This window comes from Narcine bancroftii, chromosome 7 (genome assembly GCF_036971445.1).
Source record: "Narcine bancroftii isolate sNarBan1 chromosome 7, sNarBan1.hap1, whole genome shotgun sequence".
In the NCBI taxonomy this organism is placed as follows: domain Eukaryota; kingdom Metazoa; phylum Chordata; class Chondrichthyes; order Torpediniformes; family Narcinidae; genus Narcine; species Narcine bancroftii.
The window spans coordinates 65,225,249-65,244,243 of record NC_091475.1 but is presented as its reverse complement, the minus strand read 5'-3'; the positions used below and the strand labels follow the sequence as shown (position 1 = coordinate 65,244,243).

Below are 18,995 nucleotides of genomic sequence, written 5' to 3'. Positions count from 1 at the left end.
TGCCAGCAATCAGAACCGGGATTTGAATCCTGCACTGTCTGTATGGAGTTTGTATGCTTGCCCCATGTCTGCGTGGGTTTTCCCCAGGGGCTCCGGTTTCCTCCCACTGCTCAAAGTATACCAGGGGTTGGAGGTTAATGGAGTGTAAGTTGGGCGGAACGGGCTGATGGGCTGAAATGGCCTGTTACCCTGCTGTATATCTTCCTTTTTTAAAAAAATTACCCAATGAGTTAAACACCTTTTCTGCTCACTTTGAAAAGGAGAATTCAATTGTACCAATGAGAATCCCTGCAGAGGTTGGAGACCTTGTGATATCTGTTTCTGAGACCAACTTCAGATTACCTTTCAAGAGGGTGAACCCTTCTCAAGGTGTCAGGCCCTGATAGCATATCTGGAAGGGTACTGAGAATCTGCACCAACCAACAAATTGACATTTTCAACCTCTCACTGCTGCAGTCAAAAGTTCCCACTTGCTTCAAAAGGGCATCAATTATCCTCCTGCCTCAATGACTACCACCCATTCACATTTACTATGATGAAATGCTTTGAGCCAGAATTTCATGGCCAGAATTAACTCGTAGCTATCTAAAGATCTGGACCCACTGCAATTCACCTACTGTCACAATCACTCCACAGCAATCTCACTGATTCTCCACTAGTTCTGGATCACCCGGACAACAGCAACACGTACATCAGACTGATTTTCATCAATTACACCTCAGCTTTCAATACCATCATCCCCTCAAAACCTGGCCCTCTGCAACTAGATCCTTGACTTCCTCATCAGAAGTCCACAGTCAGTGCAGATCAGTAACAACGTCCCCTCCTCACTGACAATCAACACAGGAGCACCTCAAGGATGGGTTCTCAGCCCACTGCTCTATCTCTACACCCATGCTTGTGAGGCCAGGCACAATTCAAATTTGCCGATGACACCACAATCATTGGCAGAATCACAGATGGCAATGAGGAAGCGTACAGGAGGGAGATAGATCTGCTCATTGAGTGGTGCCACACTAACAACCTTGCACTCAATGTAACAAAACTAAGGAACTGATTGTGAACTTCATGAGGGGGAAATTAGAAGAACACAAACCAGTCCTCATCAAGAGATCAGCAGTGGAAACAGTTAAGGTTTACAAGTTCCTGGGCGTCGACATCTCTGAAGATCTATTCTGGGACCTCCATGTCAATGCAATCATGAAGAAGGCTCACCAATGGCTAAACTTCGTGAGGAGTTTGAGGAGATTTGGGACGTCACCAAAGACTCTTGCAAATTTCTACAGATGTACTCTGCAAGGGCATTCTAACTGGTTGCATCACTGCCTGATATGGAGTTGCCATGCCCAGGACTGGAGAAAACTAGAGAGTTGTGATCTCAGCCATCGTGATCATGAGCATCAGCCTTCATTCCCTTAAGGACATCTTCAAGAGGAGGTGTCTTAAGAAAGCAGTCTCTATCCTCAAGGTCCCTCACCACCCAGGCCATGCCCTCATTTCATTGCTACCATTAGGAAGGAAGTAATGGAGCCTGAAGATGAACCCATAATGTTACAGTAATAGTTTCTTCCCCTCTGCCATCAGATATTTGAATGGACAATGAACCACCAACTGTACCTCACTTTTCACTTCTTTTGCACTAATTTATTTATTTTAAAAATATAGACATACAGCACGGTAACAGGCCCTTTTGGCCCACGAGTCTGTGCCGCCCAATTTACACCCAATTAACCTACATCCCCAGTATGTTTTGAAACCGGAGGAAACCAAAGCCCCTAGAGAAAAACCACAGAGACATGGGGAGAACGTACAAACGCCTTACAGACAGTGCGGGATTCAAACCCCGGACCTGATCACTGGCACTGTAAAGGCAATGTGCCTACCGCTATGCAAACCATGTAATTAATAGCCATTTTGCACTGTAATGCTGCCAGAAAACAATGAATTTTGTCACGTCCATGACAATAAATTCTGATTCTGACCTCTCTCCTCATCCAAGATTCTCTGACCTAGCTATCTTCATCCTTCCTGTGCACTGGAATATGCCAGTCCTGGACTCAAACAGCTCCCATATGCCAGCTTTGGGCTTGGCCGATAACAGTTGCTCCCCTTGCTACGTTTTAATTCACCCTCCCACAACTGACCATAAATCTCCCACAAAGACTGGGCGTATCCTAAACATGTGAATCATGCCCGACCCATGCCCGGGCCCGACCCATGATACCGCTAGACGCCCCAGCACCTCACCTCCCGCAGCTGCTCTATGTGCTCCCTTTCCTCTCTCATCTGCTCCATTTTTCTCCGGATGGTAAATTGAGGATCCATGGAGTCAAAATGCCGTATTGACCGTAGGAAAGCTGTTGGGAACAGAAGAGGTGAAGCTTACATCATAACAACCCCTGCCACAACCCCATCCCCTCCAATTGCATATCAGAAGTCTTATTGTGGGGCTTCTTCTCCCACACACTGAGATCCCACCCTAGTTACATTTCACTCACCAACCAGAATGCAGTCAGCTGTGGTTCACTGTGAGTCATGTTTACAGTCAAGTTAGTGGATTCAAAGCTCATGGCAGAAACCTTACACATCTATGACCACGGTGAGCGGACATTGCCTTGAGGTGTAGACTGAGGCTACATTCAACCACTCTGGAGCCAGGTCTCTTCTTCGACTAACCTCACTGGAACAGATTGTTTGATCTCAATAATCATTGTTGTTTGTCAGACCATGTTCCTAGGCAAACTGTATGTTATGGTCCAGAACATATTTAGCCATCTGTGAAACACCCTGGGAGATGCCTTGCTTGTGAAAAGTGCTATGATAAATGGATGAAGTTAAAAAGTAAGAAAGTGTGCAGATGCTGGGGTTGAGTAAAATACACAAACGTGCTGGAGAAACTCAGCAGGTTATGCAGCATCTACAGGAAGTAAAGGGTAACCAACATTTTGGTCCTGGATTGTGTGATCTGGGGAATTTCTCCAGCATATTTGAGTGTTGAACATAAGTGTTTGGCCTTTTTACTGATTGCACCAGATACCGTCTGAAGCAACCATTCCTGGAGCAGTTATGTGATCCCACATTTTACACTTTGGTACTGTCACCTGCAGCAATGCCCCTTGTGTCCTCTCCTCATTGGTTCTGAGTTCCAGCCTTGCTACATTCAGTCTCAAGTGTGACCCACTCTCCTGGCAACACTACCACTTAACCTCAGTTTTAAAATCATCTCACAGGATTAGTAAAGGGCATATGTGACAGAGCTGTTGATGAAAGGAGGGAGAAATAGGGAACTGCAGACTTTCATCCTTAGGTCCTGCAGACCTAAGCTCACCTAACCTCAGTGGAAAAAGCTTGCTCCATTTACTTTATCTATGCCCCTCATAATTTTATATATCTCTATCAAATCTCCTTCTTTCTCCAAAACTCCAGGGAATAAAGTGCTAATCTGTTTAACCTTTCCCTGTAACTCAACTTCTCAAGCCCCAGCAACATCCTTGTAAATTTTTTCTGCACTCTTTCAAATCCAATTTATTTATTTATTGTTCACACTGTGAACCTTATCAATCAAAATACATACAAACATTTCCCTCTTAAATATACACAGTGGCATTTTCTCCCTTTTTTTCCGCCTACCTTCCCTCCCCCCTCCAAACCCATTAAACATTCAACACATACAATACAATAAAACCATTAAACAATGTCATCACACAACGAAAATAAACAAGAAAAATGTGTCATCTACTTTTACACACTGGATCAAGTCATTTAGTCTTTGTTATCATTTTAGGGGGTGGCAAGCCCTCTCTGCTATATTCCATGTATGGCTCCCAAATTTGTTCAAATGTGACTTTATTTTTTAAATTGTATGTTATTTTGTCCAATGGAATACATTTATTCATTTCCATGTACCATTGCTGTACTCTCAGACTGTCTTCTGATTTCCAAGTTGACATTATACATTTTTTTGCTGCAGCTAAGGCTATCATAATAAATCTTTTTTGCGCTTCATCCAGTTTGAGGCCTAATTCTTTACTTCTTATATTACTTAAAAGGAAGATCTCTGAATCTTTTGGTGTGTTGTTTTTTGTGATTTTATTTAATACAGAGCCGTTGTCATACCCACACTCCTATTCGGCTCCGAATCATGGGTCCTCTACCGGCACCACCTACGGCTCCTAGAACGCTTCCACCAGCGTTGTCTCCGCTCCATCCTCAACATCCATTGGAGCGCTTACATCCCTAACGTCGAAGTACTCGAGATGGCAGAGGTCGACAGCATCGAGTCCACGCTGCTGAAGATCCAGCTGCGCTGGATGGGTCACGTCTCCAGAATGGAGGACCATCGCCTTCCCAAGATCGTGTTATATGGCGAGCTCTCCACTGGCCACCATGACAGAGGTGCACCAAAGAAAAGGTACAAGGACTGCCTAAAGAAATCTCTTGGTGCCTGCCACATTGACCACCGCCAGTGGGCTGATATCGCCTCAAACCGTGCATCTTGGCGCCTCACAGTTTGGCGGGCAGCAACCTCCTTTGAAGAAGACCGCAGAGCCTACCTCACTGACAAAAGGCAAAGGAGGAAAAACCCAACACCCAACCCCAACCAACCAATTTTCCCCTGCAACCGCTGCAATCGTGTCTGCCTGTCCCGCATCGGACTTGTCAGCCACAAACGAGCCTGCAGCTGACGTGGACTTTTTACCCCCTCCATAAATCTTCGTCCGCGAAGCCAAGCCAAAGAAAAGAAGAAAAGAATTTAATACCTGATTTAGATCTTCCCAAAACTTTTTAACTTTCTCACATGCCCAAATTGCATGTACTGTTGTTCCCATTTCCTTATAACAGCGAAAACATCTATCTGATAATGTTTATTTAACTTTTTGGGCGTGATATATAACCTGTGTAACCAATTATACTGTATCATGCATAACCTTGTGTTTATTATATTCTTCGTAGTTCCAGAGCATAACTTTTCCCATGTTTCATTTTTTATCTTTATGTTTAAATCTTTTTCCCACTTTTGTTTGGGTTTATAATTTATTTCATCATTTTCCTTCTCTTGCAACTTGATGTAAATGTTTGTTATAAATCTTTTTATTATCATTGCGTCTGTCATCACATATTCAAAGCTGCTTCCTTCTGGTAATCTCAGTCTGTTTCCCAATTTATCCTTTAAGTGGGCTTTCAGTTGATGGTATGCAAACATCGTACCATGAGTTATTCCATATTTGTACTTCTAATAAATTATTTCCCAAAAAACAATTTTCTATTCTTTTAATTCCTTTTCTCTCCCATTCTCTAAAGGAAAGGTTATCCATTGTAAAAGCAATTAGCTGATTTTGCGTCAATAATAATTTTGGTAGTTGGTAATTTGTTTTTTCCTTTCTTAAGTGAATCTTCTTCTATATATTGAGTAAATGATGCAGTGAACTTTTATATCGTACCAGCTTTTCATCCCAATTATAAAGTGTATGTTCCGGTACCTTCTCCCTTATTTTATCTAGCTCTATCTTAGTCCAATCTGATTTTTCCCTTGTCTGATAAAAATCTGATAAATACCTTAATTGTGCTGCTCTATAATAATTTTTAAAGTTTGGTAACTGCAAACCACCTTGGTTGTACCTCTCTGTTAATTTATCTAATGCTATCCTTGGTTTCCCCCTTTCCATAAAAAAAATCCTTATTATTCTCTTTAGTTAATTGAAGAATTTCTCTGTTAAGGGAATTGGTAATGATTGAAATAAGTATTGTATCCTTGGGAAGACATTCATTTTAACGTTAGCAGTAATTCTTTCCAATGTTCTAAGTCTTCCTGCAATTTATTTATGCCTTAATTTATAATTGATAATTTAGTTTGTACAAGTGGCTTAAATTATTATCTAATCTAATACCTAGGTATCGGATTGCTTGTGTTTGCCATTTAAATGGTGATTCTTTAAAAATTCTGCATGATCCGCATTACTCATTGGCATCACCACTTTTATTTGTGTTGATCCCGATATTTCTTCATGTTCCTTCAATTTCTTATGTAGTTCTTTTATTGATATTTCTGGTTCTCTTAAGTATACTATGATGTCATCTGAAAATAAACTGATTTTATACTCCTTCGCTTTTATTTTTAATCATTTTAATTATATTTTCTGTTCTTATCAGTTCTGCCAATGGTTCTATTGTTAAAGTGAACAGTGAGGGAGATAGTGGACATCCCTGCCTAGTTGACCAATTTAAATTCGTTCGATACACATCCATTTATTATTACCTTCGCCAATGGTCCATTATATAATGCTATAATCCAATTAATATATTTTTCAGGTCGATTGACCCTCTGTTATACTTGGAATAAATAATTCCATTCCACACTGTCAAAGGCTTTTTCTGTATCTAAAGCTACAGCCACTGTTGGCTTCCTATTTCCTTGAACTGTATGAATTAGAGTAATAAATTTACAGACATTATCCGCTGTTCGTCTTTTCTTAATAAATCCAGTTTGATCTCATTTTACTATTTTTGGTAGACATTCGGCCAATCTGTTTGCTAATAATTTTGGTATTATCTTATAATCTGAATTAAATAGAGATATTGGTCTATATGATGCTGGTGTTAGTGGATCCTTTCCCGTCTTTGGTATTACTGTAATTATTGCTGTCTTACATGAAACTGGCAAATTTTGTGTTTCTTCTATCTGGTTCATAACTTCCAGGAGAGGACGAATTAATAACTCTTTAAAAGTTTTATAGAATTCTATTGGGAATCCATCTGCTCCAGGTGTTTTATTGTTCGGCAGCTTTTTTAATATATCCTGTGCTTCTTCTATTTCAAATGATTCTATCAGTTTGTTTTGCTCCTCTTCTTGCAATTTCGGCAGTTCAATTTTAGCTAAAAACTCTTCTATTTTATCATCTTTCCCCTTGTTCTCAGTTTGCTATAATTGTTCATAAAATTCTTTAAAGTTCTCATTAATCTCCATTGGATTATATGTAATTTGTTGTCCTTTTTCCTTGATGCCAATACAGTTCTGTTTTAAGTTGCCAGGCTAATATTTTGTGCGTTTTTTCCTCCTAGCTCATAATACTTTTGCTTTATTTTCATTATGTTCTTCTCCACCTTACACATTTGTAATGCTTCGTATTTTATTTTTTTGTCTGCCAATTCTCTTCTTTTTGTTGTATCATCCCTTGTTGCTAGTTCTTTTTCTGTACTTACTATCTCCCTTTCCAACTGTTCTATTTCCCGATTGTAGTCGTTTTTCATCTTAGTTACATAACTGATTATCGGCCCTCTAATGAAAGCTTTCATTGCATCCCATAATATAAATTTGTCTTTCACTGATTCCGTATTTATTTCAAAGTACATTTTAATTTGGCGTTCAATAAATTCTCTAAATTCCTGCCTTTTAAGTAGCATGGAGTTTAACCTCCATCTATATGTTCTTGGTGGGATGTCCTCCAGTTCTATTGCTAATAACAGGTGTGAATGATCAGATAGCAATCTAGCTGTATATTCAGTTTTCCTAATTCTCCCTTGAAATATGGGCCGACAACAAAAACCTATCAATCCTTGAGTATGTTTTATGCCTACTCGAATAATATGAGTATTCCTTCTCCCTTGGGTGCTGCCTCCTCCATATATCCATAAGTTTCATTTCTTGCATTGATTTAACCATAAATTTGGCCACTTTATTCTTTTTGCTAGTCATTTGTCCAGTTTTATCCAACATTGGATCCAAATTAAGGTTAAAATCCCCTCCTATCAATATATTCCCCTGCGTGTCTACAATTTTCAAAAAAATATCTTGCATAAACTTTTGATCCTCTTCATTAGGTACATATATATTGATCAAATTCTAAAACTCTGAATATATCTGACACTTTATCATTTCATACCTCCCTGCTGGATCTATTATTTCCTCCTCTATTTTGATTGGTACATTTTTATTAATTAATATAGCTACACCTCTAGCTTTTGAATTATATGATGCTGCCTCTACGTGCCTTACCCAGTCTCTCTTTAATTTATTATGTTCCACTTCAGTTAGATGCGTTTCCTGCAAAAATGCTATGTCTATTTTTTTCTTTTTTCAGGAAATTTAATAGCCTTTTTCATTTAATTTGGTTATGTATTCCATTAATATTTATAGTCATGTAGTTCAACATGACCATCTTGTATTCTGTTTACTCCTTATTTCCACTTCCTCACCACCACCTTTCCCCTTTTCCCCATTTTCATCTCTCAGTTTTCCCTTTATGAACTCAATGTATGACAACACATTTAAAACATAAAATACTTCAAGAACTCCCACATCTAATATTCCCTTAACCCCAAATGTTGTCCCCCCCCCCATCTGAGTTGCTCCTTATCTCTTGCCGGGCAACCAATTTGGATTGCGAACCCGCTCACAAGCATCAACTGATTTCACAGTGACAGTTATTCTCTCCCACCCAACCCACTCCAGAAGACATTTTACTTCACATATAACAAAGCTCACCCTCTTTTCCCCTGTTACTTCCTTTCTTCCCTTTTCTTTCCCTTCTTTAGTTCTTACATATACATTATTTTTACATTTTTATAAGCATTTTATCGCTGTTCTTCGTTCTTGTTATATGTCTTCATCTCCTTCTGTCCTGCAGGCGTTCTGCAAATTCTCGTGCTTCCTCCGGATCTGAGAACAGTCTGTTTTGCTCCCCAGGGATAAATATTTTAAACACAACTGGATATCTTAACATAAATTTATAACCTTTTTTCCATAGGATCAATTTTGCTGTATTAAACTCTTCTTTAGGAATTCAAAACTTATGTCTGGGTAAAAAAAAATATTTTTTGACCCTTGTATTCCAATGGATTTTTTGTCTTTTCTCTTGTCGTATATCTCAAAAATTTTGCTAAAATGGATCTTGGTTTTTGCTGTGTCTGTGGTTTCAGATCTAGTGTTCTGTGTGCCCTTTCTATTTCTATTCCTTCCTGTATTTCTGTCATTCCCAGGACCTTTGGGATCCATTCTTTTATAAATTCTTTCATATCTGTGCCTTCTTCATCTTCCTTTAGGCCCACTATCTTTATGTTGTTTCTTCTACTATAATTTTTCATCATATCAATTTTCTGAGCTAACAACTCTTGAAATTCTAACTTTTTTGTCACTTTTTTCCAATTTTCTTCTTAAGTCATTCACTTCCATTTCTACAGTCATTTCTCATTCTTCCACATTTTCTAATCTTTTCCCTATTTCTGTCATGACCAGCTCTATTCTACTCTCTTTTTCTTCTGTACTTTTCAATTTTCTTTTCATTTCACTAAATTCTAATGTCAACCATTCTTTTAATGCTCTCATTTGTTCTTGAAATTTTTAAAAAAATCTATATTCTGTCCATCTATTTTACCTTCTATTTCTTTGTCCAAATCTTGGTCTTCTTCTTCTGTGTCTGCACCTGTGTTTGTGTCTTCTTCTTCTCTTCCTTGTATCTGTGTCTCTTCTGACTTTCCTGATAAGTTGCTTGCCTCTTTTTGCTGGGCTACTTCTTGCTTGGTTTCTTGCAGTTGGTCCTCTTCTTCTGGGCTACTCATCTGTTTGGCCTCCTGTTCCTGCTCTTCTTTCTTATCACTCCCTTTCCTGTCACTTTCCTCTTTCTACCAGCTGAGAGCCCTGGTGTCGGGCATCCCTCAGCTGGTTGCGTTGTGTTTGCCCATTCCTCAGCTGGGCCGCTCCTTAGTGTTCTCCTCCTTAGTAAGTGTATTTTCGTTTGGCTCAAAGAGCAGTCCAGCGGTCATTGGGTCCCGACTCTGCGGGGTCGTCACCAATCTTGGAGAACGGCTCTCTTCCTCACAACAGCTCCCTGTTTTTTCATGCAGGTAAGGCCTTCTCCTTTCTCTTCCGGCGTCTTTTCTTTTTTTCCTGCTGTTTTTACTTTTTCCTTCTTGGGTGCCATTTTCTTTCTTTTCTCTACAACTTTATATTTTATTTGTTGTGTTTTGTATTTCTTGAACTTTGTATTTTCTGGTATTCTCCTACCGGCCACTACTCCATCATGTGACTCCTCTCTTTCAAATCTTATTGATATCTTTACTACAGGTCAATGACCAAAAATGCACACAATGCTCTGAATTTTGCCTCATAATGTCTTACACACCTTCAACATCCCAAGTCCTGTATTCATTACCTTGATTTAAGAAGGTCAATATGCCAAAAATTCTCTTTACGACCCTATCCACCTATGATGCCACTTTCAGGGAATTATGTACTGTATTCCCAGATCCCTCTGTTCTACTGCATTCCTCATTGCCCGACCATTCACTGTCTGTCCTTCCTTGGTTTGTCTTCCCAAGAACATCACTTGTCTGCATTAAATTTCATCTGCCATTTTCCCAGCTGGTCCAGCCTTCCCACTGTCTACTACACTTCCAATCTTTGCTATCTGCAAAGTTGCTGATCCGATTTAGCACATTATCATCCAGATTGTCAATATATGTAGCTCTGATCCCTGAGGCACACCACTAGTTACAGGTGCCCAGTCAGAGAGGCAATCCCCTCCTACTACTCTCTGGCTTCTCCCAAAAGCCAATGTTCAAACCAATATAATACCTCATCCTGGAAACCAAGCTTCAGAAAATTCTTCGCCAATCTCCCACGTGGGACATTGTCAAACATTCAACATTTCCAGATGTATGAAACACTTATTTCTTTTTCTTCGTTTCATGATCAAGGTTAAACATTTGACTGAATAATAATCTCATGTTTGTGTAGGTCTTTTTTTTTTGGCCTAAGAACAGAGAAATAACTCTGTCATAAAAGAAAGTCTGAAGATGCTGGGGATGATTTCAACACGCAGTGTGTTGGAGAAACATGTAGCGTCCACAGGAAGTAAAGTTGGGAACCTGGGTCAGAGTTCTCGGAGGTGACAATCTCTAAGGAGGCAAGCATGCAATCCTTGATGGATACCTGGCAAGTGAAGATTTGGTGGAAGGTGTGGATCTAGCTGAGGATTGAAGGTGTGGATCCAGAGGAGGCCCAGGCCTGAAACATTCTATGGATGCCTGCTGAGTTCTCCAGCACCTTTGTGCACTACAATGAAAGAATCTCATTCCTTTCACGCAATCCTGCAGTATTGGAAGTGCTGAGATGCTAAAATTCCATGGTATCTACCCAAGTTGAGGAAGACTCTTGCTGGCTGCTTTCAATGGTTACCCACAAATCCAGATTCCAATTTACATCCCAAACTACGTTAGGTGTGGCACTAATAAATTTCCTTTAATAGCAATTTGCATAAAACATTGACAAACTGATATGAGCAGAAATGTTCTGCTGTGACTACCATCAATCTTTGAACCAATTAACTGATTGGTTAACACTTACTCTGCCAATAATATGCATTCTGGTCTTTGGATTCCCTTGGTTTGAACTGAACCTCAGATTATGCCAGCGCTTGAAAGTAGTTCCCAACATATAAACATCGTTACTTGAAAGCAAAATACATGCAGCAAATGGGTTGAAAACTGTGCAAGTAGCAGGAAGGACAATAGTTAAGCAGGAATTTAGTGACAGTTTGGTTGTTAGCAGTGGGGCCCCATGATAGTCAGTGTTCAGGCTTTTTGCATTAGATCTGTCAATATTTAAGTGTAGGTTAGATTTGGCCCTTGTGGCCAAGGGGATTAGCAGGTATGGGGAGAAAGCAGGAACTGGGTACTGATCAGCCATGATCATAAAGAATGGCAGTGTAGGCTTGAAGGGCCAAATGGCCTACTCCTACACCTATGGGAGAGACAAGGGAAAGAAATGTGCAGGAGGGGATAGAGAGTGGTTCTGGTAAATTTAAATTTTGACATACAGCATGGTAACAGGTCATTTCTGCACAAGAGTCTGTGCCGCCCAAATTTACACCCAATTGACCTACATTCCTGGTACGTTTGGAATTGTGTGAGGAAACCAGAGCTCCTGGGGAAATCCCACGCAGACATAGGTAGAATATACAAACTCCTTACAGACAGTGCAAGATTCGAACCCTGGTCCCGATTGCCGGCGCTGTAAAGACGTTGTGCTAACCGCTACACCAATCGTGCGGCCGTACATTGAGCAGGAAAATAACCAATGGAATTTACCCCACAGAACTCTCAGTTAATTCATTTGTCCAGGTGTTACAAGGCAAGGGAATAAGCCACATGCAGCAGGATACTGTATGCTGAGGAGTGACAGAGAGATCATGAAAGGCAGTGTGAGGTGATTAAGACATGCAGAACCATAGAACACTACAGCACAGAAACAGGCCCACCCAGTCTGTGCAGAACTATGATTCTGCCCAGTTCCATTGACCTGAGCTGGCATATGCCCCTCTCATCCATGTACCTATACACATTTTTCTTAATATAAAAATGCATTCACCACTTCAGCTGGCAGCCCACTCCACACTGTGAAGAAGTTCCCCCTAATGCTCCCTTTAAACATTTCACCTTTCACACTTAACCCAAACCATTTAGTTCTTGGCTCATCCAACCTCGGTGAAAAAGCCTGCTTAATATTCCTCTCTCTGTATTGTTCATAATTTTGTCTACCTCTATTAAATCTCCCCTCATATTGGTTTCTTTCTTTGTGTACAAATAGGCTGTGCCCAGTGCTGATCACATCAGTGGAGAGTGTGCAGAGATTTAACAGCAAGTTGTCCTCACTATGTGTGGCCTGTTTCCCCGCTGTGTGACTCGTTGACTTTAAATGAAATTAAAGCTGTATAACCATGTAACCATATAACCACTTACAGCACAGAACAGGCTGGAAGGGCTGGAAGCTGCCGGGTTACAGATTGGTGCTGGATCAGGTTTGGAAACTCTATCTTGTCAGAAGCAGATTGGCATCATGTGTCCAAATGTCCAAGGCAAATTTTCTACAACTTTAGCATTGACTGCCAACACACATACCATGACTTCTGTTTCCCTTCTGTGGAGCAGGGATGGTATTGAGGTCCTTGAAGTGAATCTGTGTCAGTTTTCTGAAGGAGGGAGGAGAGGATGCTACAGGAGAGTTAGCTTAGACTGCAAGAGTCAAGGAGACAGGCACAAAGCATGTCCAGGGGCAAGCAGTCGAGAGTAGGAGCAGGCCATTGCAAGTTTAACATGACCCAATACAAGATCAGACCAGAGAAATTCAGGTTCAATGGAGGAACACACAACACAAAACAGATGGACACAAAAAAACTAAGATGTGGGAAAATACAAACCAATCATGCAGTTATCATTGTGTCACTACTCAAACAGTGCATAGTGTGGACATAACCCAAGCTAAGGCTGCTGAGTGAGCAGGTCTTCAATGATGCCTCTAGAAATACTGAATGCCAAATATTTGCGAGGCATTGACTGCAAAGGGCCGCACTGTCCAATAGCCATCAAGGGCCAGTGTTTACTCACTGATCTGCTAACTTCACGTTTAATCCAAATTAACTTTCAAATATTCATAGTCATCAAGTCACACAGTGGGGAAATAGATCCTTCAGCCCACACTAATCCCACCAGTCTACATATCTGTCTAAATCCATCCTATGTATCTGTTCAAATGTTGTTAGTACCTGCCTCAACCATCTTCTCCAGCAGCCAATAACCCTTGCGTAAAGATGTCACCCCTCAAGTCCTGTTAAAATCTCTCCTCCCTCACATTAAACCATTGTCTTCTGGTGACCGATTCCCCTATTCTGGGGAAAAGACTCTCTGTGTTCACCTGAATTATTCCTCATGATTTTGTACACCTTTGTGATATTATCCCAGATCTTCAATGGACTCTGCCTCATTCACTGCTAAAGATTAATATGTAACTGCGATTACTTTATTTAAGTTGACCTGCTACCAACAGGGACAGGTTGCCTGCCACTGGTACAGTCATTGATTACTGTAATCGACTGAGAAATTAATAAACAACAAAATTCAATTTCTATGCATTACTTGTAACTTCAAGCTCATGAAACCTTCACTAAAATTGGAATAGAGAAACACAGGAACTACAGATGCTGGAGTCTTGAGTAAACAATAAAAAGCTGGTCAGCAGGTCAGGCGCCATCCGTGGGGAGAAATGGTCAGGTTGGGATGCTTCATTGAGACTGAACCGAGACTAAAATTGCCACTCTCGAGGACGGATGTCCTCTGCTGGCAAGTAATTACTGCACTGCCCAGGTCTTTCCAGGCATAACCTTCTGACCAACAAAAACCCTGACTATCATCCCTACTCCCAAGTGCTCATCATCTCCAGGACTTCCAGCTAGCATGGACATAAGGACGGGAACTGGTTTAACCGAGCCACCTCCTGTCATTCTAATGAGACTGTGCAGCATTAGGACAAACCTCTAAAATAATGTAATTTTTTAAACAAAGTTGCATTCCAGTAAAACAGAAATGATTTTGCCATATATTTCCAGTTTTAAAAATACATAAACACAGGGCATCATGACAGCACTGTACAGATCCTTCAGCCCACAATGCTGTGCTGACTGATATAAACCAACTCCACAACTATCTAACCCTTTCTTCCCTCACACCCTCTATTTGTCTTGAAACTAATTTGTTGATTATAAAATATAGCTGAGAAAGCAGGAAGCAGAAATAGATTGATTTTTTTATGGTAAGTCATTCACTTTGGACCAAGGCCCAGGAGTAAACATTACAATGTGCTTCTAAAGATAGCAGCAAATGAGTCACAGACTGAAAAATTGCAGAGGAAGAAAATTACATCGCTGTTTTAGAACCACACTACAGCACAGAAACAGGCCCCTTCTACTCTGTGCTGAACCATCTTTTTCTTAATCCCACTGATCTGCACCCAGTCCATAGCCCTCTCATCCATGTACCTGTCCAAAATCTTCTTAAATGTTAAAATTCACCACCTCAGTTGGCAGAGTTAGCAGCTCATTCCACACTCCCATCACTCTCTGTGTGAAGAGGTTCCCCCTCTGTTCCCCCATCTTCTATGGTTTGTACCTCTCCTACCCTCAGTGGGAAAAGCCTATCTACATTTACTCTGTCTACCCCCCCACCCCCATCATAATTTTAAATACTTCTATCAAATCTCCCCTCAGTGTTCTGCGCTCTAGGGAATAAACTCCTAACTTGTTTAACCTATCCCTGTATCTCAGTTCCTGAAGTCCAGGCCACATCCTAGTAAATGTTCTCTGGACTCTTTCTATCTCATTGATATCTTTCCTGTAGTTTGGTGACCAAAACTGCACACAATATTCTAAATTTGACCTCGCTAATGTCTTATATAACTTTAGCATAAAATCCCAACTGCTGTACTCCATACTTTGATTTATGAAGGCCAATATGCCAAAAGCTCTCTTTACAACTTTATCCGCTTTCAAGGAATTATGCAAATACTGGAGAAACTCAGCAGGTCAAACAGTGCATTTATGTAGCAAAGGTAAAGATACATCACCAATGTTTCAGGCTTGAGCCCTTCATCAAAGTCTGGGGGAAACATGAGACATATCCAAACAAAAGGGGGAAGGGGAAACATCTCTCATGTTCCCCCAAACCTTGATGAAGGGCTCAAGCTCAAAACGCTGGTGATGCTACACAAAGGCACTGTTTGACCTGCTAAGTTTCTCCAGCACTTGTGTGCTTTTGCACTTAACCACAGTGTCAACAGAATCCTGTGTTTTACCCCTTCAGGGAATTATGTATCTGTATTCCTAGATCCCTCTGTTCTACCGCACTCCTCAGTTCATGACCACTTACTGTGATAGAGTGAGATGTTATGGTAAAGTTAGTTAAGACATTGGCGAGGTCAAATTTGGAATATTGTGTGCAGTTTTGGTCACTGTGATAGCGACTTGTGATGAATCTTCACTATTGGTGGGATGCAGAGCATTGTTTAAAGCAGTTCATTTCACCAAGGTTTTGCAGAAATGACTTGGATAATATCAGGGGTAAAAGCCAAACCAGTTGTGAGTGAAACAGGGAACTCTGAAGGGTAATTGGCTGATCACTCGTCCTGTGTGGTCAAGCTCATGCTGACTGCTGCGGTGGACCACTGGAGCTGCATCATCTCAGTTGTCTGCAGTGGAGCAGGGACTAGCCACAGTTTCAAGTGTTTCATTTCACAGCACCAACTCTTTAAATGCACAGCAAGGCTGCCTTCACTCTGCCATGACAGAATGGTTCTTTTTGTGAGTCCCTGGGATAAATGTGCCATTAACAAGGTTGCATTCATTTTGGACTAGTTTGAGAACACAAGAAACTGCAGATGTTGGAATCTTCAGCATACTATGAGCAAATCAGTCAGCATCACTGAGAAAAATGTTATAATCCCTTTTCAAGACAAGGAGGGTGAAGAGAAGGGATAAAAGTCCCAATTTGAAATGTTCACTGTTCATTTCTAGAACATAGAACATTATAGCACAGTATGGGACCTTGAGCCCACAATGTGGTGCTGACTGATGTAAACCTACAGCAATCTAAATCTTCCCTCCCCCACACACATAACCCACTATTTTTCTTATATCCATGTGCCTATCCATAATTTTGAATGTCTGTATTATACCAGCCTCCAACATCATCCACAGCAATGCATTCCAGACACCCACCATTCTGTGTAAAAAAAAGCTTTCCTCTGACATCTCCCCTAAACTTCCCTCCACTCACCTTAAACAGATATCCTCTAGCATTTGCCATTGTCAAACCATGGAAAACGTGTTGGCTGTCCACCTTATTTACTCCATTCATAACCTTATATACCTTTATTAAGTCCCTCTCATCCTTCGTCACTCCAAAGAGAAACACCCTAGCTCTGTCAACCTTTCTTCATAAAATATGTTCTCCAATCCAGACTTTCCTGCAATGAGGCGACCAGAACTGAAGGCAACACACAAGAGTGATCTAACTAGAGTTTTATAGAGTCACCACGTTACCTCATGGTCCTTGAACTCAATCCCCAAGTAACGACAGCCAGAACACCATACACCTTCTTAATGATCTCTGGACCTGGACCCCAAGATGTCTTTGTTCCTCTATTAAGAATCCTGCCATTGACCACGTACTCCATTTTCAAGTTTGACTTTCCAAAGTGCATCATCTCACACTTATCCGGATTGAACTCTATCTGTAATTTCTCTGTCCAAGTCTGTATGCTGTCTATATCCTGTTGCAATCTACAGTAACCACCTACACCAATGGTTCTCCACCTTTCTTTTTCCATTCACATACCACAGAGCACCTATGGCATCTATGTATCCGATGCCATAGATGCTGTGTGGTTAGTCAGGGATTACTTAAGATTGTATGTGAGTGGGGAATAAAGGTTGAGAATATGCACCAATCTTTGCATCATCTGCAAACTTACTGACCCAGCCCCCCCACCCCCCCAACTTCTTCATCCAAGTCATTTATAAAGATCACAAAGAACTGGGGTCCCAGAACAGATCCCTATGGATCACCACTAGTCACAGATCTCCAGGCAGAGCAATCCCTCTGCTTTCTGCACGTGAGCCAATTCTGAATCCAAACAGCCAAGTTTCAATGGATTCAATGTCTCATGACCATGGAGGACCTTTTCAAACACCACATCCACTGCTTTGCCTTCATCAATTTGTTTTGTCACCTCCTCAAAAAACTCAGTTAAAGTTCGTGAGGTCTGACCTGCCCCTCTCAAAGCCATGGTGACTATTTCTGAGGAGATTAGTTTCTTTCCATGCATGCTGCCTGAGTCCCTCAACTTCAGTGGTTTGAAAAGCCAAGCCCTCTGCATGCAGATCTGCGTCCTGGGGCTGCATCAGGTTGACAATGACAAATCATTCTCCCTGATGACTCAGAGAGTTGTACTCAGGATCCAGCTGCTCTTGGAATTCTCAGCAGCAGAGGTCATGAGGAACTGAGTTAGAACGATTTACTGATACTGCGTGTTTTGGGTGCATTTGGTGGAGAGCATGGCACGGATGCCTGGCAGGGAAACTTGTTTTTTTAATGCCTGATGTTCCCCCAAAGGTGAGAGGAATCCATGGGGGTAACTGGCAAAGGGTGAGGGATCTGTTGAGCAGCCACAAACACATTCTCAAACACAGCAGGACCAGATGCCCAAGGTGTCCTATTACCTACGGTGCTGTGACTACACCAATCTAGGTGGACAGGGAGTAAGTACCCCAAAACACTTCGCCTGTGCATCACATGTGGTTGGAATGCGTTGAGATAAATCTCACTGTAGGACATGGATGTGATTACATTTCATGTCACATTATAGTCAAAGTCCCGATGGAGATGTGGGGGGGCTGGTAGTCATGGTGGGGAGCTGGCTGATGGAGGACCTCAGTTTTCTTCAGGCTGACTTCCAGGCCAAACATTTTGGCAGTTTCCGCAAAGCAGGACGTCAAGCGCTGAAGAGCTGGCTCTGAATGGGCAACTAAAGCGGCATCATCTGCAAAGAGTAGTTCACGGACAAGTTTCTCTTGTGTCTTGGTGTGAGCTTGCAGGCGCCTCAGATTGAAGAGACTGCCATCCGTGCGGTACCGGATGTAAACAGCGTCTTCATTGTTGGGGTCTTTCATGGCTTGGTTCAGCATCATGCTGAAGAAGATTGAAAAGAGGGTTGGTGCGAGAACACAGCCTTGCTTCACGCCATTGTTAATGGAGAAGGGTTCAGAGAGCTCATTGCTGTATCTGACCCGACCTTGTTGGTTTTCGTGCAGTTGGATAATCATGTTGAGGAACTTTGGGGGACATCCGATGCGCTCTAGTATTTGCCAAAGCCCTTTCCTGCTCACGGTGTCGAAGGCTTTGGTGAGGTCAACAAAGGTGATGTAGAGTCCTTTGTTTTGTTCTCTGCACTTTTCTTGGAGCTGTCTGAGGGCAAAGACCATGTCAGTGGTTCCTCTGTTTGCGCGAAAGCCGCACTGTGATTCTGGGAGAATATTCTCGGCGACTCAAAACGGTCAACCAGTTTACCTATCTCGGCTGCACCATTTCATCAGATGCAAGGTTCGACAATGAGATAGACAACAGACTCGCCAAGGCAAATAGCGCCTTTGGAAGACTACACAAAAGAGTCT

The 18,995-nt window shown here is 41.4% G+C and overlaps 1 protein-coding gene across 12 annotated transcripts in view; it reads right to left on the bottom strand.

Annotated features, from left to right (window-relative positions):
* Positions 1 to 18,995, bottom strand: part of lrch1 (leucine-rich repeats and calponin homology (CH) domain containing 1) — a 415,951-nt gene that overhangs the window by 25,065 nt on the left and 371,891 nt on the right. For all 12 annotated transcript variants that reach the window (XR_011341921.1, XR_011341922.1, XR_011341923.1 and 9 more), the window contains one exon: positions 2,248 to 2,357. Coding sequence is in view for 8 of the 12 variants with exons in the window: in XM_069890277.1 (XP_069746378.1) it covers positions 2,248 to 2,357 (110 nt within the window). In the remaining 4 variants the exon portion in view is untranslated. The remainder of the gene's footprint in view (positions 1 to 2,247; positions 2,358 to 18,995) is intronic.